This window comes from Camelina sativa, chromosome 19, assembly GCF_000633955.1.
Source record: "Camelina sativa cultivar DH55 chromosome 19, Cs, whole genome shotgun sequence".
Taxonomy (NCBI): Eukaryota; Viridiplantae; Streptophyta; class Magnoliopsida; order Brassicales; family Brassicaceae; genus Camelina; species Camelina sativa.
This window is the reverse complement of record NC_025703.1, coordinates 1,272,836-1,292,835: the sequence shown is the minus strand read 5'-3', so window position 1 is coordinate 1,292,835 and position 20,000 is coordinate 1,272,836. Positions and strand designations below refer to the sequence as shown.

At 34.6% G+C, this 20,000-nt stretch overlaps 4 protein-coding genes across 7 annotated transcripts in view; 1 reads left to right on the top strand and 3 right to left on the bottom strand.

Moving 5' to 3' along the window:
* Window positions 1–2,468, bottom strand: part of LOC104764009 (5-methyltetrahydropteroyltriglutamate--homocysteine methyltransferase 2) — a 5,461-nt gene extending 2,993 nt beyond the window's left edge. For 2 of the 3 annotated variants that reach the window (XM_010487431.2, XM_019241351.1), the window contains exons 1-7: window positions 2,344–2,468; window positions 1,466–1,848; window positions 1,274–1,361; window positions 1,048–1,175; window positions 540–931; window positions 274–437; window positions 108–188 (exon numbers count right to left, since the gene is read on the bottom strand). In XM_010487431.2, coding sequence (XP_010485733.1) covers window positions 108–188; window positions 274–437; window positions 540–931; window positions 1,048–1,175; window positions 1,274–1,361; window positions 1,466–1,815 — 1,203 coding nt within the window. In that variant the 5' untranslated portion in view covers window positions 1,816–1,848; window positions 2,344–2,468. Of the gene's footprint in view, window positions 1–107; window positions 189–273; window positions 438–539; window positions 932–1,047; window positions 1,176–1,273; window positions 1,362–1,465; window positions 1,849–2,192 lie in introns of all 3 variants that reach the window. The other variant, XM_010487432.2, reaches the window with a different exon arrangement.
* LOC104764008 (uncharacterized protein At3g03773) lies at window positions 6,977–9,276 on the bottom strand. Its single transcript, XM_010487430.2, has 6 exons — window positions 9,127–9,276; window positions 8,461–8,641; window positions 8,112–8,268; window positions 7,799–7,827; window positions 7,666–7,708; window positions 6,977–7,406 (listed from the first exon to the last, which is right to left on the bottom strand). Exons 1-6 carry the CDS (start codon window positions 9,129–9,131, stop codon window positions 7,372–7,374), a joined length of 450 nt encoding a protein of 149 aa, XP_010485732.1. The 5' UTR covers window positions 9,132–9,276; the 3' UTR covers window positions 6,977–7,371.
* Window positions 13,783–17,852, top strand: LOC104764007 (probable inactive leucine-rich repeat receptor-like protein kinase At3g03770). 2 transcript variants are annotated; one of them, XM_010487428.2, is made up of 10 exons: window positions 13,783–14,151; window positions 14,240–14,326; window positions 14,553–15,942; window positions 16,022–16,155; window positions 16,264–16,504; window positions 16,598–16,803; window positions 16,865–16,908; window positions 16,995–17,106; window positions 17,193–17,511; window positions 17,651–17,852. In XM_010487428.2, the coding sequence occupies exons 3-10, from the start codon at window positions 14,601–14,603 to the stop codon at window positions 17,671–17,673; spliced, it is 2,421 nt and encodes an 806-aa protein (XP_010485730.1). In that variant the 5' UTR covers window positions 13,783–14,151; window positions 14,240–14,326; window positions 14,553–14,600; the 3' UTR covers window positions 17,674–17,852. The 2 variants fall into 2 exon arrangements, with proteins under 2 accessions (XP_010485730.1, XP_010485729.1); XM_010487427.2 differs by having other exon boundaries at window positions 14,240–14,329.
* LOC104764006 (LOB domain-containing protein 20) lies at window positions 18,071–19,556 on the bottom strand. Its single transcript, XM_010487426.2, has 2 exons — window positions 19,061–19,556; window positions 18,071–18,756 (listed from the first exon to the last, which is right to left on the bottom strand). The coding sequence occupies exons 1-2, from the start codon at window positions 19,475–19,477 to the stop codon at window positions 18,352–18,354; spliced, it is 822 nt and encodes a 273-aa protein (XP_010485728.1). The 5' UTR covers window positions 19,478–19,556; the 3' UTR covers window positions 18,071–18,351.

The following is a 20,000-nucleotide window of genomic DNA, read 5'->3' as shown; positions in this document are numbered from 1 at the left end:
TCAGATCCCTTCAAAGCAGCAGCCTGGGATACCAGAAATTACAAATCATCATTACAGAGAAAACCATCATGTGTGTAAAAGCTCGAGTTTGAAAGCAAGAAACTTACAGCCTTCTGGACAGACTCATTGGTGACTCTTGGGGAAGATCTCCTCGAAGACAAAGCATCGGCGTTGGCAGTGAAGAAACTCTGAAAGGGAGAAAGATTTAGAGAGCATTAGTTTTTTTCAAATTAAGGCTTCACTAGAGGAAACATGCTTAGATCTTTGCAATACCTCATTTGTCTGACCGGCCAAAGCCTTGGCCAATGCATCAACTTCAACAACCTTCTGGGCAGCAAAAGCTAGCCACGACTTGATTTCGTCATCGAGCTTAGTCTCGTTAATAAGGTCAACGGCAGTGTGGAGAAGAGAGCAAGAGGTTGAGACCACAAGCTTGTCTGCACCAATACACAAATAACATAACCAAACGAGTTAACAAATAAACACTTCTCACTGAGTCATCCACAAGAAGAGATGGAAATAAGGCAAGTGATTCATACCTTTACCAACAACACCCTCAAGTGACTGCAAGGTGATGAGAGAGGCAGCTAGGTCATTGGCCCAGATGTTCCTTCCGTCAACAACACCAGCAAAGAGATACTTGCCCTCGGGGAAACCAGCCTTGATCAAGTCAATGGTCTTGGTGCCACGAACCAAATCAAATCCAAAGGCAGTCACACCCTTCAAGGAAGTAAGGGTCTTGTATGCTTCAGCAGGGATGTCAGCGAAGTAGGTCTCCACAAGAACATTCAAACCAGAGAGAGTTGATTCGAGCTCAGCATAGGCACCGCTAAAAGCCTCGAGTTTGTGACCCTCGAGATCCATGACAAACAAAGGCTCGTCAAACTGAATCCAGGATGCACCAGCTGCCTTAAGCTCAGCAATGACTTCCCTGAGCACAGATTAATCATTACAGAGGTATGTCAGAAATAAGTTTCATAGCGTCAAAGAGAACAGTTGAGTATTACAGCAGGTAGCAAAGAAAAGGTTCAAAACGTAAAATCTTACTTGTAGACAGGGAGAATTTTGGGGAGAAGGGAGAGAAGATCAAATGACTTGTCAACACCCTTAGCAAGCTTAGAAAGAAGCAAGTAAGAGACAGGGCCAACAAGTACAGGGACGGTATCAACACCAAGCTGCATTAACAACACCACATTATCATATTAGAACTTTCAACAGTAGACCAAAAAAACAAGCCTAGTATGTTCAAATGGGAATATAAGTGAGTACGTACAGCCTTGGCCTCCTTGTACTCATTCACAGCCTTGTGAGATGCGTAAGAAAACTTGACGTCAGGGCCCAACTCTGGGACGATGTAATGGCTGCATCAAACAAAAACAGAAATACAAGTACTACGTTTAAACCACGCAACTCACAAATCCAATAACAAGAACACACAAGATAAGGATGAGTAGAAGAAACTCACTAGTTGGTGTCAAACCACTTGGTCATCTCCATAGCCGGAACAGAGGCATTTCCTCTAGCCATGGAGAAGAACACATCAAGCCCGATCTCACCACTGGTGTATCCATATCTAGGTGGAACAGCACCTAACATGGCGGTGGTGTCAAGAACCTGGTCATAGTGAGAGAAGGTGTTGCTTGGGATATACTTAATCCCAGCAGCAGACATCTGTTTCCAGATATCAGACCTGAGATCAGCGGACACCTTCTGAAGATCATCGGCACTGCTCTTGCCATCCCAGAAAGACTCCAATGCAAACTTGAGCTCTCTCTTAGGTCCCATACGAGGATATCCAACAATGTGGGAAGCCATTTTTGATTTTTTTTCTTTTTCTTTTTTTTTTAACTACATTAAAAAAAACCACAAAACAAAACCGAATTCAGTTCATTAGATCAAAGCATGATGTTCCTATAATGTTGTCCTCATAAAAAGCCACTTCACCATTCAATCATTGTCAAAAAAAAAAAACAAAAAAAGGTAAAAACTTTTGCAGCTTTTTGTCGGAGAGATGCTCTATATAATAAGCCTAGTTGAAAAACAGAGTTTAAAGATCAAACGAATCAGAGATACTCAAAGCAGAAACCAAAGATGATTAAAAAAAGAAAAGATCGCAGTGAGAACGTAACACAGATACGGAGACCAGATCTAGGAATATGATCATGTAGGGTTCATAGAAGAAACAGACTCACCGAATTAGATCTAAGTATGAAAACAGAGCCGGGATACAAAAAACTGAATTGAATTGAGAGGAAAGGGGAAGAGACGGAAAGCTAAATAAGAGAGTAGGAAAGGGAGAGAGAAGAATGGTCATGCGGAAGCCATGGAAACTCGGAAGCGTACCTTACGGAGAGATATTGAGAGGAGATGAGGGTAAAGAGAGAGCGACGATGGAGAAGTGTTCTGTGTTGTTTAGAGTTTTATTTATAGCAAATCAATCAACTACTACGCATCGTTCATTCCTTTCTCTCTCACTCTCTCTCGTGGTGGTGGAATATAATATTTCTCTATTAAAGGAATATCGTGTATTTAGGGTTTTTTTTTTTTGTTGTCTCTACGGAATAAATGATACTATTATATAGTATTTTCATGTGTAGGTAGTAATGTAGTATCAGCACGTTTTAACTCTGGGTTTAATTTTTAGCTTTTTAAATTTAAGGATATGGTCAATCTTGTACAACTTTTTGTAAATTATTATACTTTTATAACGATGGTTTAGATTTAAAAAAAAAAAAAAAACCAAAAATATTGATGATGGAATGATAATTACTGCTTTAGTGCGTGGGTTAGTTTTATATTTTTATTTGTCACTGGTTAGTTAATTTTTTTTTAACAATTCTTTGGCTAGGGTTGATTAAAGGGTTTTAGTGTATTAATTAATTTAATTGAAGAGGGGTGTGGGTTTTAAGTTTAAACTTTTAAATTACGGAACTAATAAAACGTGAAATGTGGGAGGAGAGTTGGTGTGTTTGTGAGTAATGAGTATACAAATACTGAAATACATACATGAGGTAGCGGGATTGGTGGGTGGACCCCATCAGCAGTTTGGTGAGAGATTCACTATTTTAGTTTCATTTTTTTGATTTTTTCTACTGAACGGCGACATCTTAAGACTTGAGAGTCAGAGTGCCCATCTGATGCCACACAAATTTGAGATTTTGTTTGGTAAACTAAGTAGGTGAATGATTATGAGATCTACGTCTGTTGTTGTTGTTGTTGAGGATTTTTTTTTAATTTTTTATATGATCATTTTTTATTTTTGTTGTTGTGAATATATGATTGTTTTTGTTGTTAGCAAATCGAAGAGAATTAGGTTTTACCCCGTGATATACCACGAGTCTATTATTTTGTTGATATGATATTGTAATAGGTTAGAGGTACTTGTAGTCATGGTAAATTGCATCTATATATATATATACTGTTAACAATTGTATGTATAGTTTTGTAGAAACTTTTAATTCATAAGTTGAGAATATATATCTTACGATTTGTTAGTTATGATTTAGGAATGAATGATCTGGCATATTCTTATTATGATTCTCAACTAATATTATTGGATTAATAGTGTACATTTAAAGCTGATAAGATCTTACCAAATATGTAATCGTTTATTAAACGTAAATTAAATATTTCCTAAGATGTATTCATCTTGAATTAGTTGCTATATTATAAGGATGTGATTAAAAAGATGTGACTACATAATCTGANCTGAAATACATACATGAGGTAGCGGGATTGGTGGGTGGACCCCATCAGCAGTTTGGTGAGAGATTCACTATTTTAGTTTCATTTTTTTGATTTTTTCTACTGAACGGCGACATCTTAAGACTTGAGAGTCAGAGTGCCCATCTGATGCCACACAAATTTGAGATTTTGTTTGGTAAACTAAGTAGGTGAATGATTATGAGATCTACGTCTGTTGTTGTTGTTGTTGAGGATTTTTTTTTAATTTTTTATATGATCATTTTTTATTTTTGTTGTTGTGAATATATGATTGTTTTTGTTGTTAGCAAATCGAAGAGAATTAGGTTTTACCCCGTGATATACCACGAGTCTATTATTTTGTTGATATGATATTGTAATAGGTTAGAGGTACTTGTAGTCATGGTAAATTGCATCTATATATATATATACTGTTAACAATTGTATGTATAGTTTTGTAGAAACTTTTAATTCATAAGTTGAGAATATATATCTTACGATTTGTTAGTTATGATTTAGGAATGAATGATCTGGCATATTCTTATTATGATTCTCAACTAATATTATTGGATTAATAGTGTACATTTAAAGCTGATAAGATCTTACCAAATATGTAATCGTTTATTAAACGTAAATTAAATATTTCCTAAGATGTATTCATCTTGAATTAGTTGCTATATTATAAGGATGTGATTAAAAAGATGTGACTACATAATCTGAGTTATCAATTCTTTTTGTCAAACTCAGCCCTAAAAATTCGGCATGCAAATTAGATCTTTCCTAAGATACAATGGGCATTAATTGGCATTAATTAGATGTAAATAAGTACGCTATGAATTAAAAACCGGCCCAAAATATTCGGCAATCTTAAGGAGGATCTGGATAATTGAATCGGTTATAATTTTAGTTAAAAACCCGACCCAAAGTTGGCAAAAAGTGATGGCACCATATTGTACTCCAAAAATGTATTCCGAGCTCTATATGTGGATATACTTGTTTGGTTACAAATATCCTAAGACAATTTTTAATATATATCCATTTATAAAAATCAAATCACATAATATGCTAAAAAAAATCTAAAATTTTATTAACTTTATGTATTAAATAGTAATTAAAATAATTAAATATAAGATTAAATCAAAATGAAAGGAGAATTATATTTTAATCTAACATATTGATTTAAATTAGATAGATATATTTTAGGAAATTAATATAATCAGATAAGGAAATAATTGTATTTGGTTGTAAGGATTGTAGAGAATTTAGTTAAGACTTGTTTGGATACAAAGATAAGAGAGGATGTCATAAAAATGTACTCAAAGAATGTTAAGATAGATATATGATCATTTTTTATTTTATTATATAGATCAACAATCAATCGATTGGATGTTATTTACATTAACTAAAAGTATATTCATTTAGTATTTTTTCCTCTTCAATTTGATAAACACATTCACAACAACAAAAGTTTGCTGACCATGTAAGAAAATTTAAAAACCAAATAATAATATATAAAATACAAAAGTTTGGATGCGGAAAAATATAAAAATGAGAATATGAATATCTGATCATTTTTTTTTCTTATAGATCAACAATCGATCGATTAGCTGTTATTTACATTAGTTACAAAATATATTAATTTAGTATTTTTTTTCCTTTTCAGTTTGGTAAACACATTCACAACAACAAAAGTTTGTTAACCATGTAAGAAAATTAAAAACCAGATAATAACATATAAAATACAAAAGTTTGGATACAGAATATATTTTACGTCGTTTTCAGATATACTAAGAAAATGCAATAGAGATACTAAAAAAATAGAAACATTGACCTTGCAATAGTAAAGTTCTTAAAACTATCCACGAAGAGGTTGGTATCATGGAAGCTTTAATCCCAACAACTTTAGTTTATTTTCAGCCATTTTGTCACAAACACTCGCAGCCTTTTCATTAGGCTTTCGTAGTCCCAACAACTTCTTCAAACCTAAGCTTTTTGTATTCATATTTCTTGCCTTCTTTCATGGTTTTCAACAACTCATGCGTCTGTGCAACCTGTTTTAGACTGACAAGGAGAAATTGATTTGTTGCAGGGGACAAAATGTAACCATTGTGGGTATAAGCGTTCACGGTTCTCGCAAGTAATCCAATCTCTACCAAGTCAAAAGTTAATATTTTGCGCAAGTGTTCCGGAAAACTAATTTGAAACGTGTATCTCAACTTCATATAGCATCGTAAATTAATTGAGTAAGTAATTTGGATGACTAATACGAATATTCTATGTTTTGAATACACAACTGACTTGTTTACCCTCACTTGTAATTTATTTTTTCTTCATTATCATCGCTAAAAACATTAATTTAATATTGAATTTCTAATCTAACTTGTAAGAATGAACATCAAATGAACAAACACGTTTAGATATAATTATCTTCTCTTTTTTTCCACAATTATCTTTTATGTTATAAAGCAAAAATCACTTGAGTAATTAAACTGTGACATGTCATTAATTGCAATTTTTATATAAAAAACAATAATTCAATATTTTTTCAAAAAAACACATTAAAAAAAATCAATTACAAGTCTGATAAAACTAACTTCAGTTTGCATGGCAATTTAACAAAATATATTTTCGGTGCAAAATAAATAAATTTGTTAAAATCCATAACAAAGAAAAATCTTCAACCTTGACTCTCCCACAGTCCCACTAATATAATTAAAGCTTAATTCTCACGATTTATCATGTATTTCTCACAAAAACAAAAAAAAAATTAGCTCCTTCTGATTCATTAATTTTCTTGATATTCAATATATTGTTCACTAATGTATCTTCTATAGATGTGTTAATCTTTTGAGTACGATGTATTATATATATAGGTGCATGGTTCAAAGGGTTTTGAAGTTTTTTAGATGATTGTCATTCGAGCATCCAATTTAAACGGTTTTAGATTCAATTCATATTAACCTTTTCGAGTTTTTCTTTTTATAGTTTGAAATATTATGTTTGGATCTTTGTTAGTATTGGATACTGATAACTCAAATTAAGAATTTAGTTTTTTTGAATCACAAGATTAATATAAAAACTATGTCTGTGGTAATAATACTAGTAACCTTGAAAAGAACTCCCGCTTCTGGCTTATCAACTTTGCTATATAATTACGGGTAAGAAAAAGGTAACTTTGAAACATGTGAATTAGTGTAAAGCTATGTTGTTGTTTTTTCATTTTGAAATATAATCCATAAAATCAAGCACAAGATTAACATTAGCAAGAGCTAAAAAAATGAAACTGAATCTTTTTAAAGAAGACATAGTGTGATTAAATGGGTATTAGAAAGTAGAAACCAATCACACCCTTACATTACTTACTAGTCCCTACTCTTGGTAGAGTTCACATACCGAACCCTAACTGGACCAGACCTAGAAAGTGGATCCGATGTGAACCAAAGAAAAAAGAAGCCAAAATAAGTCAGAGAAACTCGAAAACTATATCAGAGACAACTAATGCTGAATCCTTTGAGATATCTAATCAGAGGTAAGCTACATAAACCGCATGAACTATTGTTCGGTTTAGTCGGGTACAAAGCAAACTGGATCATCCTAAGCTTCAGTTCATCGTCTTATACCTTATCTTCAGCTTCCAGTTGGTTTGGTTGGTTGTTGTTGCCGTGGAGCTTAATTTCTTCTTGCCTTTTCCAGATCAGGAAGATCTGACCAAATATAATGTTTTTTTCGTCAAATCAGTACTAACAAAAGGGTCCAGATAAATATTTAGAAGTGAACAAGTTCGGAACAACTAAGTTCAGATTGATACTTGGTATTAACAAAAACTGAATCAGAGAATAACGCCACTAACACTACGACGGACTTGAGCACAATATTCTATCAATCTTCACTTAGTCTCTATCTATAATTTTTGAAATGCTATATATCATTGCGTTAAGAAGATCAAAGAATGTTGAAACTTACAGAGCAATCCATCATCATCACTGCTTTCATCTTGATCAACAAACTATGAAAATAAGGAGGGAAACTAATCAAACACGGTGGCTTTTACTAAAATGCAATGGAAAGAAATAAGCAATTATGAGAAAACACTCACTGCACTCTCATCATCAGAGGCCGTTTCAGCTGAAACAGAATAAACAATAGAGTCTATCGTTAGAAACAACTTATGATGAAAGAGATCCGAGTATTTGTGATTTTCCTACGCCTTTTCAAACAATATTAGACAACATTAACATAAGTCATATGCAAAGAACAAGAGATATGGCAGGTTGGGTGAGGGTACATCCAAAAAAAGTGAAATCCTAGTCCTTGGAAGGTAAACATAAGAAGATTTTGGATTATCCCCTAGAGACTTGAACAAAAAAGAGAACTTAAGCTTGCAACATAAGTTTTTTTTTACGACTTACAGTTGACCTCCTCATCCTCATCGCACCATTTATTCCAATCAACTTTGATGTAAGGTGCGGGTTTCTCTTCTGATTTCAGCAGTCGTGTCCACCAGCTTTTCTCTTCTTTTTGAATTGAAAATATGATGTTCCTTAGCCCTACGTTCTTCCGATATTCCTGCATCATACATATACATAGCATGGGACATTTGTTAAAAGAAGTATGTGTGGATACTTTAAGAAAAGATTCAAATGTGTCTTGCTAAAGACTAGCTGAATTTATCGATTTATAGATGCAATGATAACTTATTACTTGATACTTAACAGTTGCTGCTAGTTCTAAACATTTAAAGGAAGAAATGGCACTTACTGGCAAAATCTTCCCATATAACTCCAAGCTGAATTCAAAGCGCTCCCCTAGGGCACCAAGAGCAGAGAAACTGAATAGACCCTGAGGCTCACACTTGACTGAAAGGTCTTTTGCATCAGGTAAGGCGACGGTTAGGTAGACCTTATCAGAACGCTGAGCCCAAAGAACCTCCGGGTTACGACTGCAGACAAGGTAATACAACAGTTAAATGATATTGCCTTACTCTACTCAGAGGTATTTTAGTGCAACATACCACCCCAATCACACAACCTAAAGTGAAGATTACGACAAACTTATTACATCATATGATGAAATTTTCTAGCACAGAGTAGAGATTTTCAATATTGAACTTCACAAGTAAAAACAAAAAAAAAAATCAGTGCTTTCATATATTGTAAGCATTATCCATAAGATCTGTGCAAACAACTCTCTCTCATCATCTCAAAGAAGACCACTTCCTATATGACTGATGAAAAACCCTTTAGTAAATTAACTTAAAGGTAAGGGCTTTTCTATAGTCTAGTTAGAGAAAATGTGACGCAGGGCTCAAACTTAGAACATAAACCAAAATCGAAACCTATTTGTGGATTAAGCAAACATACACCAAAGGATACTGATAATTTCTTTAGTAAATCTCAAAAAAAACCCTAGAAATCGAACAGATACCTCATGTTTTAAGAAAAGTGTAAATTTTGGATAGACGAAGGCGCCGGAAGTGTGAACGGTGGACGGAGTATGGAGGAAACGGCGATCGATTTGACGAGGAACAAAAAAAAAGTTGGAAACTTGAAACGATCTTTTTAGGGGTTTCTGGAGTGAAGAAGGTAAAGAAGTAAAATTTACATTTGGCCCCAATAGTTTTGGAGTATTTCATATAGACCCTTAAGTTCACGAATTTATTCAAAGACGATAAAAACTCTTGAAAATATCTCAATTTGGCCACAATTAGAGAGATTTGTTTCCCCAAAAAGAAAAGATATGACAACCTTAAAAGTAAACTTGGGAGTATGTATAGAGAGAATGTTTTTGGTGGACTTTTGATTCAGGTCCCTTGTCATGCTAAGCGTGATGCATGCGTCACTCTTGCTTGTTTTAGATTTGGAAATCTCTTTTAAAATTGCAATGACTAGTACTACATACTATTTGTTACTTTCTCTTGTGATGATGGATTATATATCTCTCTTCTAACTATGGAGTTAACAATTGTTTTAGATCAATTAGAATTTCAAAATCTTTTAGAGAGAGAGAAACCAAATATCTCTTTTTAACACCGGAGTTTTTGCTGTGATCGCTATCAGTTGGCTTCTCTAGCACCGTTATCGGTTCTCTCGTCCGGCATCACTAGCTTTTTCAGTGGTGGTGGCCGGTTTTCGTCTGGCAGTGTCTGGTTATCTCAACGGACGTTGGCCAGTTCTTGTTTTTTGCAAGCTGTGTTTTCAGCCGTACATCGGATCTCTCTGTTTTTATCCGATGGTTTGTTTTCCTGTAATAATGACCGGATTTTTCCGGTGTTAAAGAAAGTTCTATTGTCATATCTTTACGCCGATCTTATCGGTTTAAGACAGTTCTGGTTTTGATAGTGTCAGGTTCCTGATTAAAAGCTCATTTCTTTTGCTTGTTTCGATTACCGTTTCGTTGATGTGGTTAAGGAACCAGAGATTCAATTGGGCAAGTAATCGGTCGTGGATAGTTCAGGTTGGTGATCTGCGATTGTTATCACCGGTGATCAAAAGAAGATTCGATTGCTCGGAGTTTGGTTTTTCCCGGCGAGGATCTAAAATTCATCGGGAGTTGAGTCTTTTGCAACGAAGGATGTGTAATCAACACGTGTCTATTTTCGTTTGACGCGTCATGTGAGCTGAAGAGTCGGTTTTGCTCTCTCTTTTCCCTTCTCGGAGGGTTTAATCTTGGATCTATTTTGTGGACTTTAATTTCTTCAAAGTCCACTGGACTGTTTGTAGAATGATTTGGGTGATAGGCTTCTATCAGTAATAAATAAAACTCAGATGACAAAAAAAGAAAAAAAAGGTGCAACTGTGATTGATGGCTTCAGTTCTATACTTTATATTTGTCCTTCATATTGAGGGACAAGCTTTTGGCTAGTACTTATAGGGTAAGATTCTCGAGTGGACAGGATAGAGAGATAAAGGTAAAAACTACATTTAGCTACTCTAGTTCATATATATTGACCCTAGAAAATTATTGAGATACCACGAATTTATATAAACAAGAATAACTCTTACAAACACTGCGCACAAGTGATTTCATATCCCCCATTTGGCATTTTGCAATAATACTTTAAGCTACAATTAAAGTAAAAGAAAGAGCAGAAAGGACACATACAGATAAATGAAATGAAAGGTGCAACATGTGTCATAGTTTGTTTACAGATCATAGATCAATGATGACACATGCTATTTTGCAACACTTACACATATAATGACGTGATAGATATATTATGAGTTTTTTCTTCTTCTCAAGTTCTAATATGGTGTGTACGTAAATCACTTTGCATTAGAGTAAAGTGACAACAAATAAGTAAAATAAATAATTGTCACATGATAATTTGTTTTTCTGGATTATGATTGTTTGAATTGTACATATTAAGATATTCCTAATATGTCCTAAAATCAATTAGTTTGAGGATGCGGTTAATAACTTAGCAGATGATCACTTCACAATTACGACTCACACCTAACGGGAAGAACAATGCTGAACAAACCATCTTTATTACACACCGCTAGGCGAAAATGACACACACATACACACACTAACGTCCGTCTTAATTAATGTAATAAGTATATTAGTATATATCAGTGTTCTAAAACTCGGGCGTATAGCCCGTTTAGGCGCCCCCAATACTCCATTCGGTGGTGTAACGTTTCGAATATATCATATACGATTTATTATGCATTTTCTTAACGGGCGTGTATGCACCACATAGAGCGCATATACAACCACCGCCAAAACGTTCCTGTGTTTTTTAAGTGGGCAAACATTTTTTTTCTTTTGAAAATAAGTGGGCAAAGACTTATTCTATTAAAAGATAACAACTTTAATTAAGATCCTTAAATAATCTGATCTCTTTGGCTCTATCTCTCGTTTTCACTCTTACTAAAGTCGACTATTTCTCATATGTTACTCCATCTCTTGACTCTCGTCTATCTCTCTGTGACTCGACTCCAACGTTAGCTGCTTCGTGATCGTTCATTGCCGTCTTTGTGCTATAGTTCTTTACTATTTTCTAATTTAGTATTATTAATTAAACTAGTAATAATTTGATAATTTTACTTTTATGGTTAGAATTTAGATTCTTTTTGAATCATTTATATATTTCATTGATCTTAGAGCACCCGATCACGATTAGATTATTTTAATATTATATATTTGATAACTCAACTATCTCTTCGATTGTTTTTAACAAAATTGCAGAAACTATCTTCAAAACTGAATCATTAACACTTACTTTTGTTATTATATATATAGTTTAACTATCATATATATATATATACACATATATATATATATATCCGCATTGACTCTGCCTAAACACCCACATATACAACTAGGCGCTAGGCGTTCGTCCATCACCTAGAGACCGCATAGCGCATTTTAGAACACTGGTATATATCAGTACAAATTTTTTTTTTTTTTGAATAAAAATATATCAGTACAAATCATTTTAGTTTAATATCTATATATACTGTATGTGATAAAGCAGAACATTAAAATAGATGAAATAGTATTAGATATAAACCCATGTTAATTACTTATATTTTTCGAGATAAAATTTAATAAGATGTTATAATAGTTGTTAATTTTCTTTTCTTCTACCAAATTAAAGATCAATATTTTTTTATTAAGAAAATTAGAATTGAAACAACCACAATTCTATTTCGTAAACTCTAAAGTTGGCTGGTCGATTGTAAGCTGCACCAGCAATTTCTATTTTTATTTAAACCATGAATCATTATTGAATACGACATTGACTATTGAGACATGTAACCAATAGAAACAAAAAAGAAACTAGCCAAAGAATGAACCTCACAAAATGAAGAAGCCATAAGGAAATTTGAATTTGTACATTATTCGAATACGATGCACAGAAAAATCTAACCGAAAAATATCTATTTATAAAACTAGGTGGACTAAAATCTCACAAAATCTTGTTTTCTTATGTTTGTAAGTATTTGCTTTACTTGCTTTCTTATACCTCCAATTATAAATCATAAAAAACTACAAGATATGTAGAATCTCTCTTGGCTCGTGCCGTGAGTAGTCAAGAGATTAAGACATCATGCTTTAGTTTCGAATTCTAAAATATTGTAAGTTGTAAAATATTGTGTTTCCACAAAATGAAAATACAAATACTGTATATGGGTTTAGTTTTAAAAAATTTCATTCCTAGTTTATTAGATAGAAACAAACAACGATTAATGTAAATACTAAACTAGCATGTATTCTGAATCATATGTGAGCTAATTTGTTGTATTATTGTTTTCTTCAAATTTGTTAAAGGAAGAGAAGACTGGAACCCACATGTGTCACTTTAAAAGTCTGATGTGACCTTTTTGATGGAGATGCCATCGTGCGAAAAAAGATTACATTACAGTGTGTGCCACAACTTTCATTTTTTTTTTTTTTTTTTAACTTAAGCGATGTTTTGATAAAAATCCTTTGAGTTGTTTACGTTGTACTTTTTATGTTTAGTTTGATTTCTTTATTTTCAATTATATTTTCATGATGAAAAATCCAAAACAAAATTAGAATTACACAGATTTAGTTATTTATTTAGTCTTGATTCTTGTTTAACCCTAATGCATATGAGAAACTTTACACAAATATCAAACATAAATTTAAATACTAATATACAAGACTAGTTTGCCTCGACTGGTAGTATTTAGTAGACCATACCCCTAAGCCCTAAGGAATATTATCTCTTATCTTTACTTTTCATCTTGAGTTTTTTTTGGGTCTTTTTACTTTTTTCTTGGCCACAGCTTTGGCTCGAGTGGGTTTCTCTTTGGTCCCTATTTTTTCGAAAGCGATAATATGATATGAACATATTTAATGCTAAGGTTTTTCCTTTTTTTTTTTTTTGGACGTTATGCTGAGAAAATTATTTAAAATTTTGTGTACTGTATAAAATAGTGAGAGTACCAAAACAAATAAAAAAGATCAGAAAAAAAATTGTCGGCCAAACCCTTTTTAAAAATAATTTTGTAATAATGCATGTGAACACTTTCAAGATTATTATTGAACAAAAATTCTATTTCTATTTTGTTTCTTTCTTTTTAAAATAATTAAAAAAAAAAAGAAGAATTGATCGTTGTATTCCCCTCGTGATAGAGAGGAGGACCAAACTCTCTGTCGTTAGCCACTGACAGTTTACTAAATCGTATGGTTGCTAAAATGTTTTACATTGATTTTGCAGAAACTTTTGTTTCTTGTCTTTTTATTTTATTATATTGTTTCCTGAGTGTCCTCTGTTTTTATCCTTATAAACTATAATTCATAATCACTCGTGAAGGAATCTTGAATGTTTTCTTTTTATTAAAAGCTCCTTGAGGAATTTTCAAGATTTTCTTGGGAATTTTTCACACTTTCTTCTTTAAAATCCAAGTTGTTACCTTTTTTTTCCTTATAATAATTTCAATATTCGTATCACAGTTCCTTGATAAGTTTGCAGAGGTATTTCTTCATCTCAAAGGAAACGATTTGTCTTCTCATTTCTCATTCTTCTTTTTTCTAATGATGAAACTACTTTTTTGTTTTCCAGGAAAATAAATTTTTTTAAATCTCTTTGTGTTCAAAAGTCATCTTCTCTTCTTGCAAGTTGTCTTAAAGAGGAGATTCTGTAACCCAGGTGGTGAGTTCGTCCTGTTTTTCTGGAATTCCACATGCAAAAATGTTCATTTCTTTTTCTAATCACTTAATAAATTACCTCTTCAGTCTTCACTTAGCCTTAAAATGCGAAGATTGGTTTCCAAAATTCTCTTCTGTTTAATGCATTAACGAGAAAAGACTTAAAAAAAGATCAGATCTTGTGTGTGGACCTTGTTCTTGAATTTAATGTGTCTCTCTCTTTGCAGGTTTTCATGATGCTGATGTTTACTACTTAAGTAGTTGTGTGTGTTTTTATGGCTATGGAGAAAGTCTTCCGTGGCATGCCATTACTGGTTCTGGTTCTGCTTTTAGCTTCTATTGATGGCTCTACACAGCTTCAGTCATCTCAATCTCAAACCCTCTTGAGGCTGCAACAGCTTCTCTACTATCCCAAAGTGTTAAGCAGCTGGAACAACTTTACTGATTTCTGCAATTCTGAGCCAAGCCCTTCGCTTACCATTGTGTGCTATGAAGATAGTGTAACGCAGCTTCACATTATAGGAGACAACGGGACTCATATGTTACCAAAGAGTTTCTCAATAAACTCATTTGTTACTACTCTTGTTAAGCTCCCTGATGTTAAAGTTCTCACGTTTGTCTCCCTCGGGTTATGGGGTTGGTTACCTCAGAAAATTAACCGTTTGTCCTCATTGGAGATTTTCAATGTGAGTTCTAATTTCCTCTTTGGACCAATCCCTCATCAGCTCTCTTCGCTTGCTAGTCTTCAGACGCTTATACTCGATGAGAATATGTTTTCTGGTGAGTTACCAGATTGGATTGGTTCTTTGCCGAGTTTAGCTGTGTTGAGCTTGAGGAAGAACGTGTTTAATGGCTCACTGCCTTCTTCACTGAGTGGCTTGTCAGGTCTTAGAGTTCTTGCTTTAGCTAATAACCGCTTTAATGGAGATTTACCTGATTTAAGCCATTTGACAAACCTTCAAGTGCTTGATCTTGAAGGAAACTCTTTTGGACCGTTGTTTCCTCGGTTAAGTAACAAGTTGGTTACTCTTATACTCAGCAAGAACAAGTTTAGATCTGCAGTTTCAGCTCAAGAAGTTAGCTCTTTGTATCAGCTTCAACATTTGGATCTTTCCTTCAATACATTCGTCGGTCCATTACCAACTTCTTTGATGTCTCTTCCTGCCATAACTTACTTGAACATTTCACACAACAAACTCACCGGGAGGCTTTCAGCAAATCTTTCTTGCAACTCACAGCTACTGGTTGTTGATATGTCATCAAATCTTCTTACCGGAAGTTTGCCTACTTGCCTTAAACCGAGTTCCGGCACTAGCAGAGATGTTGTCTATGCAGGCAACTGTTTGGCTACCACGAGTGAAGATCAACGTCCAGTTTCATTTTGTAGCAATGAAGCTCTTGCTGTTGGAATCCTACCGCAGAGGAGGAACAAAGTTTCCAAAGTGGGTATTGCTTTAGGCGTAACCGCAAGCATTCTTGGGGTTATTCTCCTCGCCGGTGCCTTATTTGTGGTTCTTAAGAGATTAAAGGCTAAGAGAACAGTGACGAAAGCTTCTCCAAGATTGATCAGAGAGAATGCTTCAATGGGGTACACATCAAAACTACTATCAGATGCAAGTAAGAGAACTTGTCACACATTTTACATAGAATTTGATTTTTATTGATTACTTATGTTGTGTGCTACAACACTTTGAAGGGTATATATCTCAAACAATGAAGCTAGGAGGGCTAGGTCTTCCAGCTTACAGGACATTCTCACTGGAGGAACTCGAGTATGCGACAAATAACTTTGAATCCTCTGCTTTCATGGGTGAAGGTTCTCAAGGACAGGTAAGGCAGTGAAGCTATAAGCTTTCTTTTGCTTCCATGTTTTGTAGTCCAGTTGAATAAAACAAGATCTTTGTGCTTCTTGTTTTTGTATTTCATCATTATTTCCAGATTTATAGAGGGAGGTTGAAAGATGGATCCTTTGTGGCAATTAGATGTTTGAAAATGAAGAAAAGTTGCAGCACCCAAAACTTGATGCATCACATTGAGCTCATCGCAAAATTGAGGCACCGTCACTTGGTTAGTGTGCTCGGGCACTGCTTCGAGTGCTACTTGGATGATTCAACTGTCAGCAGAATGTTTTTCGTATTTGAGTATGTCCCAAATGGAGAACTCAGGACCTGGATTTCTGGTACAACATTGAAACTTGTCCCAAGAACATACATACATACACCATATGCTTTTGTTAACTTCACCTGATATTCTCTTGTCTTGCTATGTTTAGATGGGCATATGGGAAGATTGCTTACTTGGGAACAACGCATAAGCGTAGCGATAGGTGTAGCAAAAGGGATCCAGTTCTTGCATACTGGTATTGTGCCTGGTGTTTATGACAACAACCTGAAGATAACAGACATTTTGCTTGACAATAACCTAGCGGCCAAAATCAGTAGCTATAACCTTCCATTACTTGTGGAAGGTCTTGGAAAGGTAAAATGATGTCACAGATTTTGAATCTTATTTTTGAACCTGTTTTGCTTTCATTTTTAAGGTGGGGCAAGTAGGATCTCGAAGCGGTCCCAAAGGCACTCTAAGGTATGTAGAGTCTTCTTCACTCTGTTTCTATGGTTTACATGGTTTAATCCTCTGTTTATATGGTTTAATCCTCTGTTTCTCATCAGCATCAAAGACGAAGATAAAATCGATATATATGACTTTGGAGTGATATTGCTAGAACTTATAGTTGGAAGACCACTGAGAGCAAAGGGTCAAGTCGATGTTCTAAAAGAGCAGGTAACGCCATTCGATATAATATTACTATATTAGCTACAAACAAAATCATGAACAACTACTTTATAAACCGTGTTTTTCATTTGTAGTTACAAGCGAGCATAATAGCGGATGATGGAGCGCGTAGGAGCATGGTGGATCCAACGGTCCATAGAGCTTGCTCAGACCAATCACTGAAGACAATGATGGAGATATGTGTAAGGTGTCTCCTTAAAGACCCTACAGAACTTCCTTCCATTGAAGATGTCCTGTGGAATCTTCAGTTTGCTTCTCAAGTTCAAGAAGGTTGGCTACAAAACAGCAATCCTCCGAGCATCCGCGGCTCGCCTTCTCCAGCTCCAGCTGCTTCCACTCTTCCTCCTCCCTCTCGTTTACACCTAACAACACTCGAATCTCCTCGAGATTCAGGTAATTTGAAAATCAATGTCTCACCGTCTTTCATGATCAGATATTGATTTTTAAAGTAGTATTTGATTCAGGAAAAATTTAATTTGAGATTGAATAAGTTTTATTGGTCTGAGACTTTATATGTGGCTGTAAATTGCAGGATGTGAAGAACATGAGAGGTAGAGAGAGACAAGAGTTTTTGTTTGGTCTCCGTTGTGTTGTTAACACTACCCTTTTGGAATCATAACCTTTTTAATTGTAATTTTATGTTGTTGTTGTTGTTGTTGTTGTTTATTGTCTTTTTTTCTTTGTTGGAAACGACCAAAACAGTTAATAATAGTTAGAATTCATGACGATCATCATGACTCATTGGTACACGAAAGAGTATATATCGTCTTCCCTGCCACAATTCATAGTACAGGTCCTTTGCAATATTCATAATCTTTCTTGCGATAAAAATTCCAATTTCTAATCTTTCTTTCAATAAAAAAAGTTCTTTGTGACGTTAGTTTCTTTCATGCAAAATAAGATTTGGCAACACAGATTTGGTCATGATGTAGAGAATATAATCAAATCTATGTTGTTTCTTCTTACATGAGAGTGGTCTTCTTTGCGATTACATTGGGAATGTTCAGCTCATACTAACATGTATTAACGCACGCATTGTAAAAATCAATTAATTTTACCCCTATGATGATAATTAACTAGTAACTATCTCATTCAAATATCTCACGACATCTCTACATGGTATGTATACCTATGTTGAATACTATATATTATGCTCTTCTCGTTCTTAACATTATTAAAAAAAAAAAAAAAAGATAGATCACATAGATTAAAGACGACTCTAGGTTAATAAATTCATCTCCGGTGAAAACCCTCCGCGGGAAATATAACATCGGAAGCAACCGCCGTGGATCCAACAGCCACCGAAAAATCAGCACCGCTCTCTTCCTCATCCTCATGATGCTGATCTCCTCTACTTTGCTGATGCGGTGGCATTGGCGGCAACGAATGTTCTAAGTTAGTCGGAGCCATGACGTCATAGCTGACGGCTGCTGCCTCTGCGGCCACGGTGAAGCTGTTCATGGCGGCTCCGGCGAGAGTGGTGGAGGCGGAGGAGTTGTTGGAGTATTCTGGTTGTTGCATAACGACTAGTTGTTGTTGTTGGTGATGAGTATGTTGTTGCATAACGTTGGCCATTGCGACTCTACTGTTTATTAGTTGTGATTGCACCACCGATAGTTCCGCCTGTAGCGAGGCCACCTAATATATTTATGGTTACAAAAGTATTTTTATTTAATCATCAATGATTCTTAATTAGAGTCTTAAAAATAGCATAGGAAATAAATTTGCACTTAACAAAAGAACTTAAAAAAATTTCTTAAAAATTGAGAATTAAGTAAATGTATCTATAGGTTGGGGAATAACATAGATTTCTTTCAGTTTTTTATTTTTACTTTTATATTATGTTTATCTAAAAACTTTCTAGTGTATGTAGTCGATTTCAACCGTTACAAACTATACTGAAAAACAAAAGGCTAATCAAAAGAAAATGTAATTCTTTTACCTGTTGTTGGAGAGCAAGGATGGTTGAGACGCAGCCATAGACAGGATCAGAGAGTCGAGCCTGAGCTTCGTATGAGATAGTAACCACCGCGTCGTGGCGACGGTTCACCGGGATATGATGCAGCAGTTTCGACACGTTGCTCGCTCCAAAAACTTTATGGACAGCCGCGAACCTAGCCGCTCCTTGGTCCGACCCGAAGTGTGGAGCGAATATGCATCCACTCACACACTTCCTTCTCAAGAACTTGCAAGCCCCACAAGGAGACGCCGTTCCTGTCCCCGTCGTCGTCGCAGCCGCAATGGATCCTCCACCGGAACTTAGTGATGACGTCGTCGGAGTTTGTTGTGACGTTCGTCTTCCGGCTAGTGATTTCCGGCGAGAATCTGAGGTGTTGTGGGGTCGCTGCTGATCAGCCATATCACCAAACAAACATTAATTAATTATTAGGTATAGATGAGAGTTTCTGGAGAGATAAATGATGATGATATCTCTATTTCTATAGATTTTATATGAGTGTGTGAATGTGTGGATATATATAAGTAAAAAAAAAAAGCAAAAACGGAGGAGGCCACGTTTGTTTCATGAAGGAGGTCGCGAGGTGAATGTGGTAATCTTTTTTTTTTTTTTTCTTCATTTTCAATTTTTCTTTTTGGTATACCATTCATGACAATAGCTATATTGTCTTATACATAAATCTTGTTACGCGTATAAAATAATTAATAATGATTTAATTTCCAAAAAATTAAATTTGGTCAAAGATTTTCTACCCTTTATTTCATTTCCAAAACTGAATCTGGTCAATGAAATTTGTTTTGTTTTTTTGGCCTTTTGCATTTAACAGCTTTAAAAGTTATAACTTTTCTTTTTGATTACTTTTCTTTTAATTTCCTTCACAATTCTACTTTAACTAATTAACCAATACTCATAAATCATACTAAAG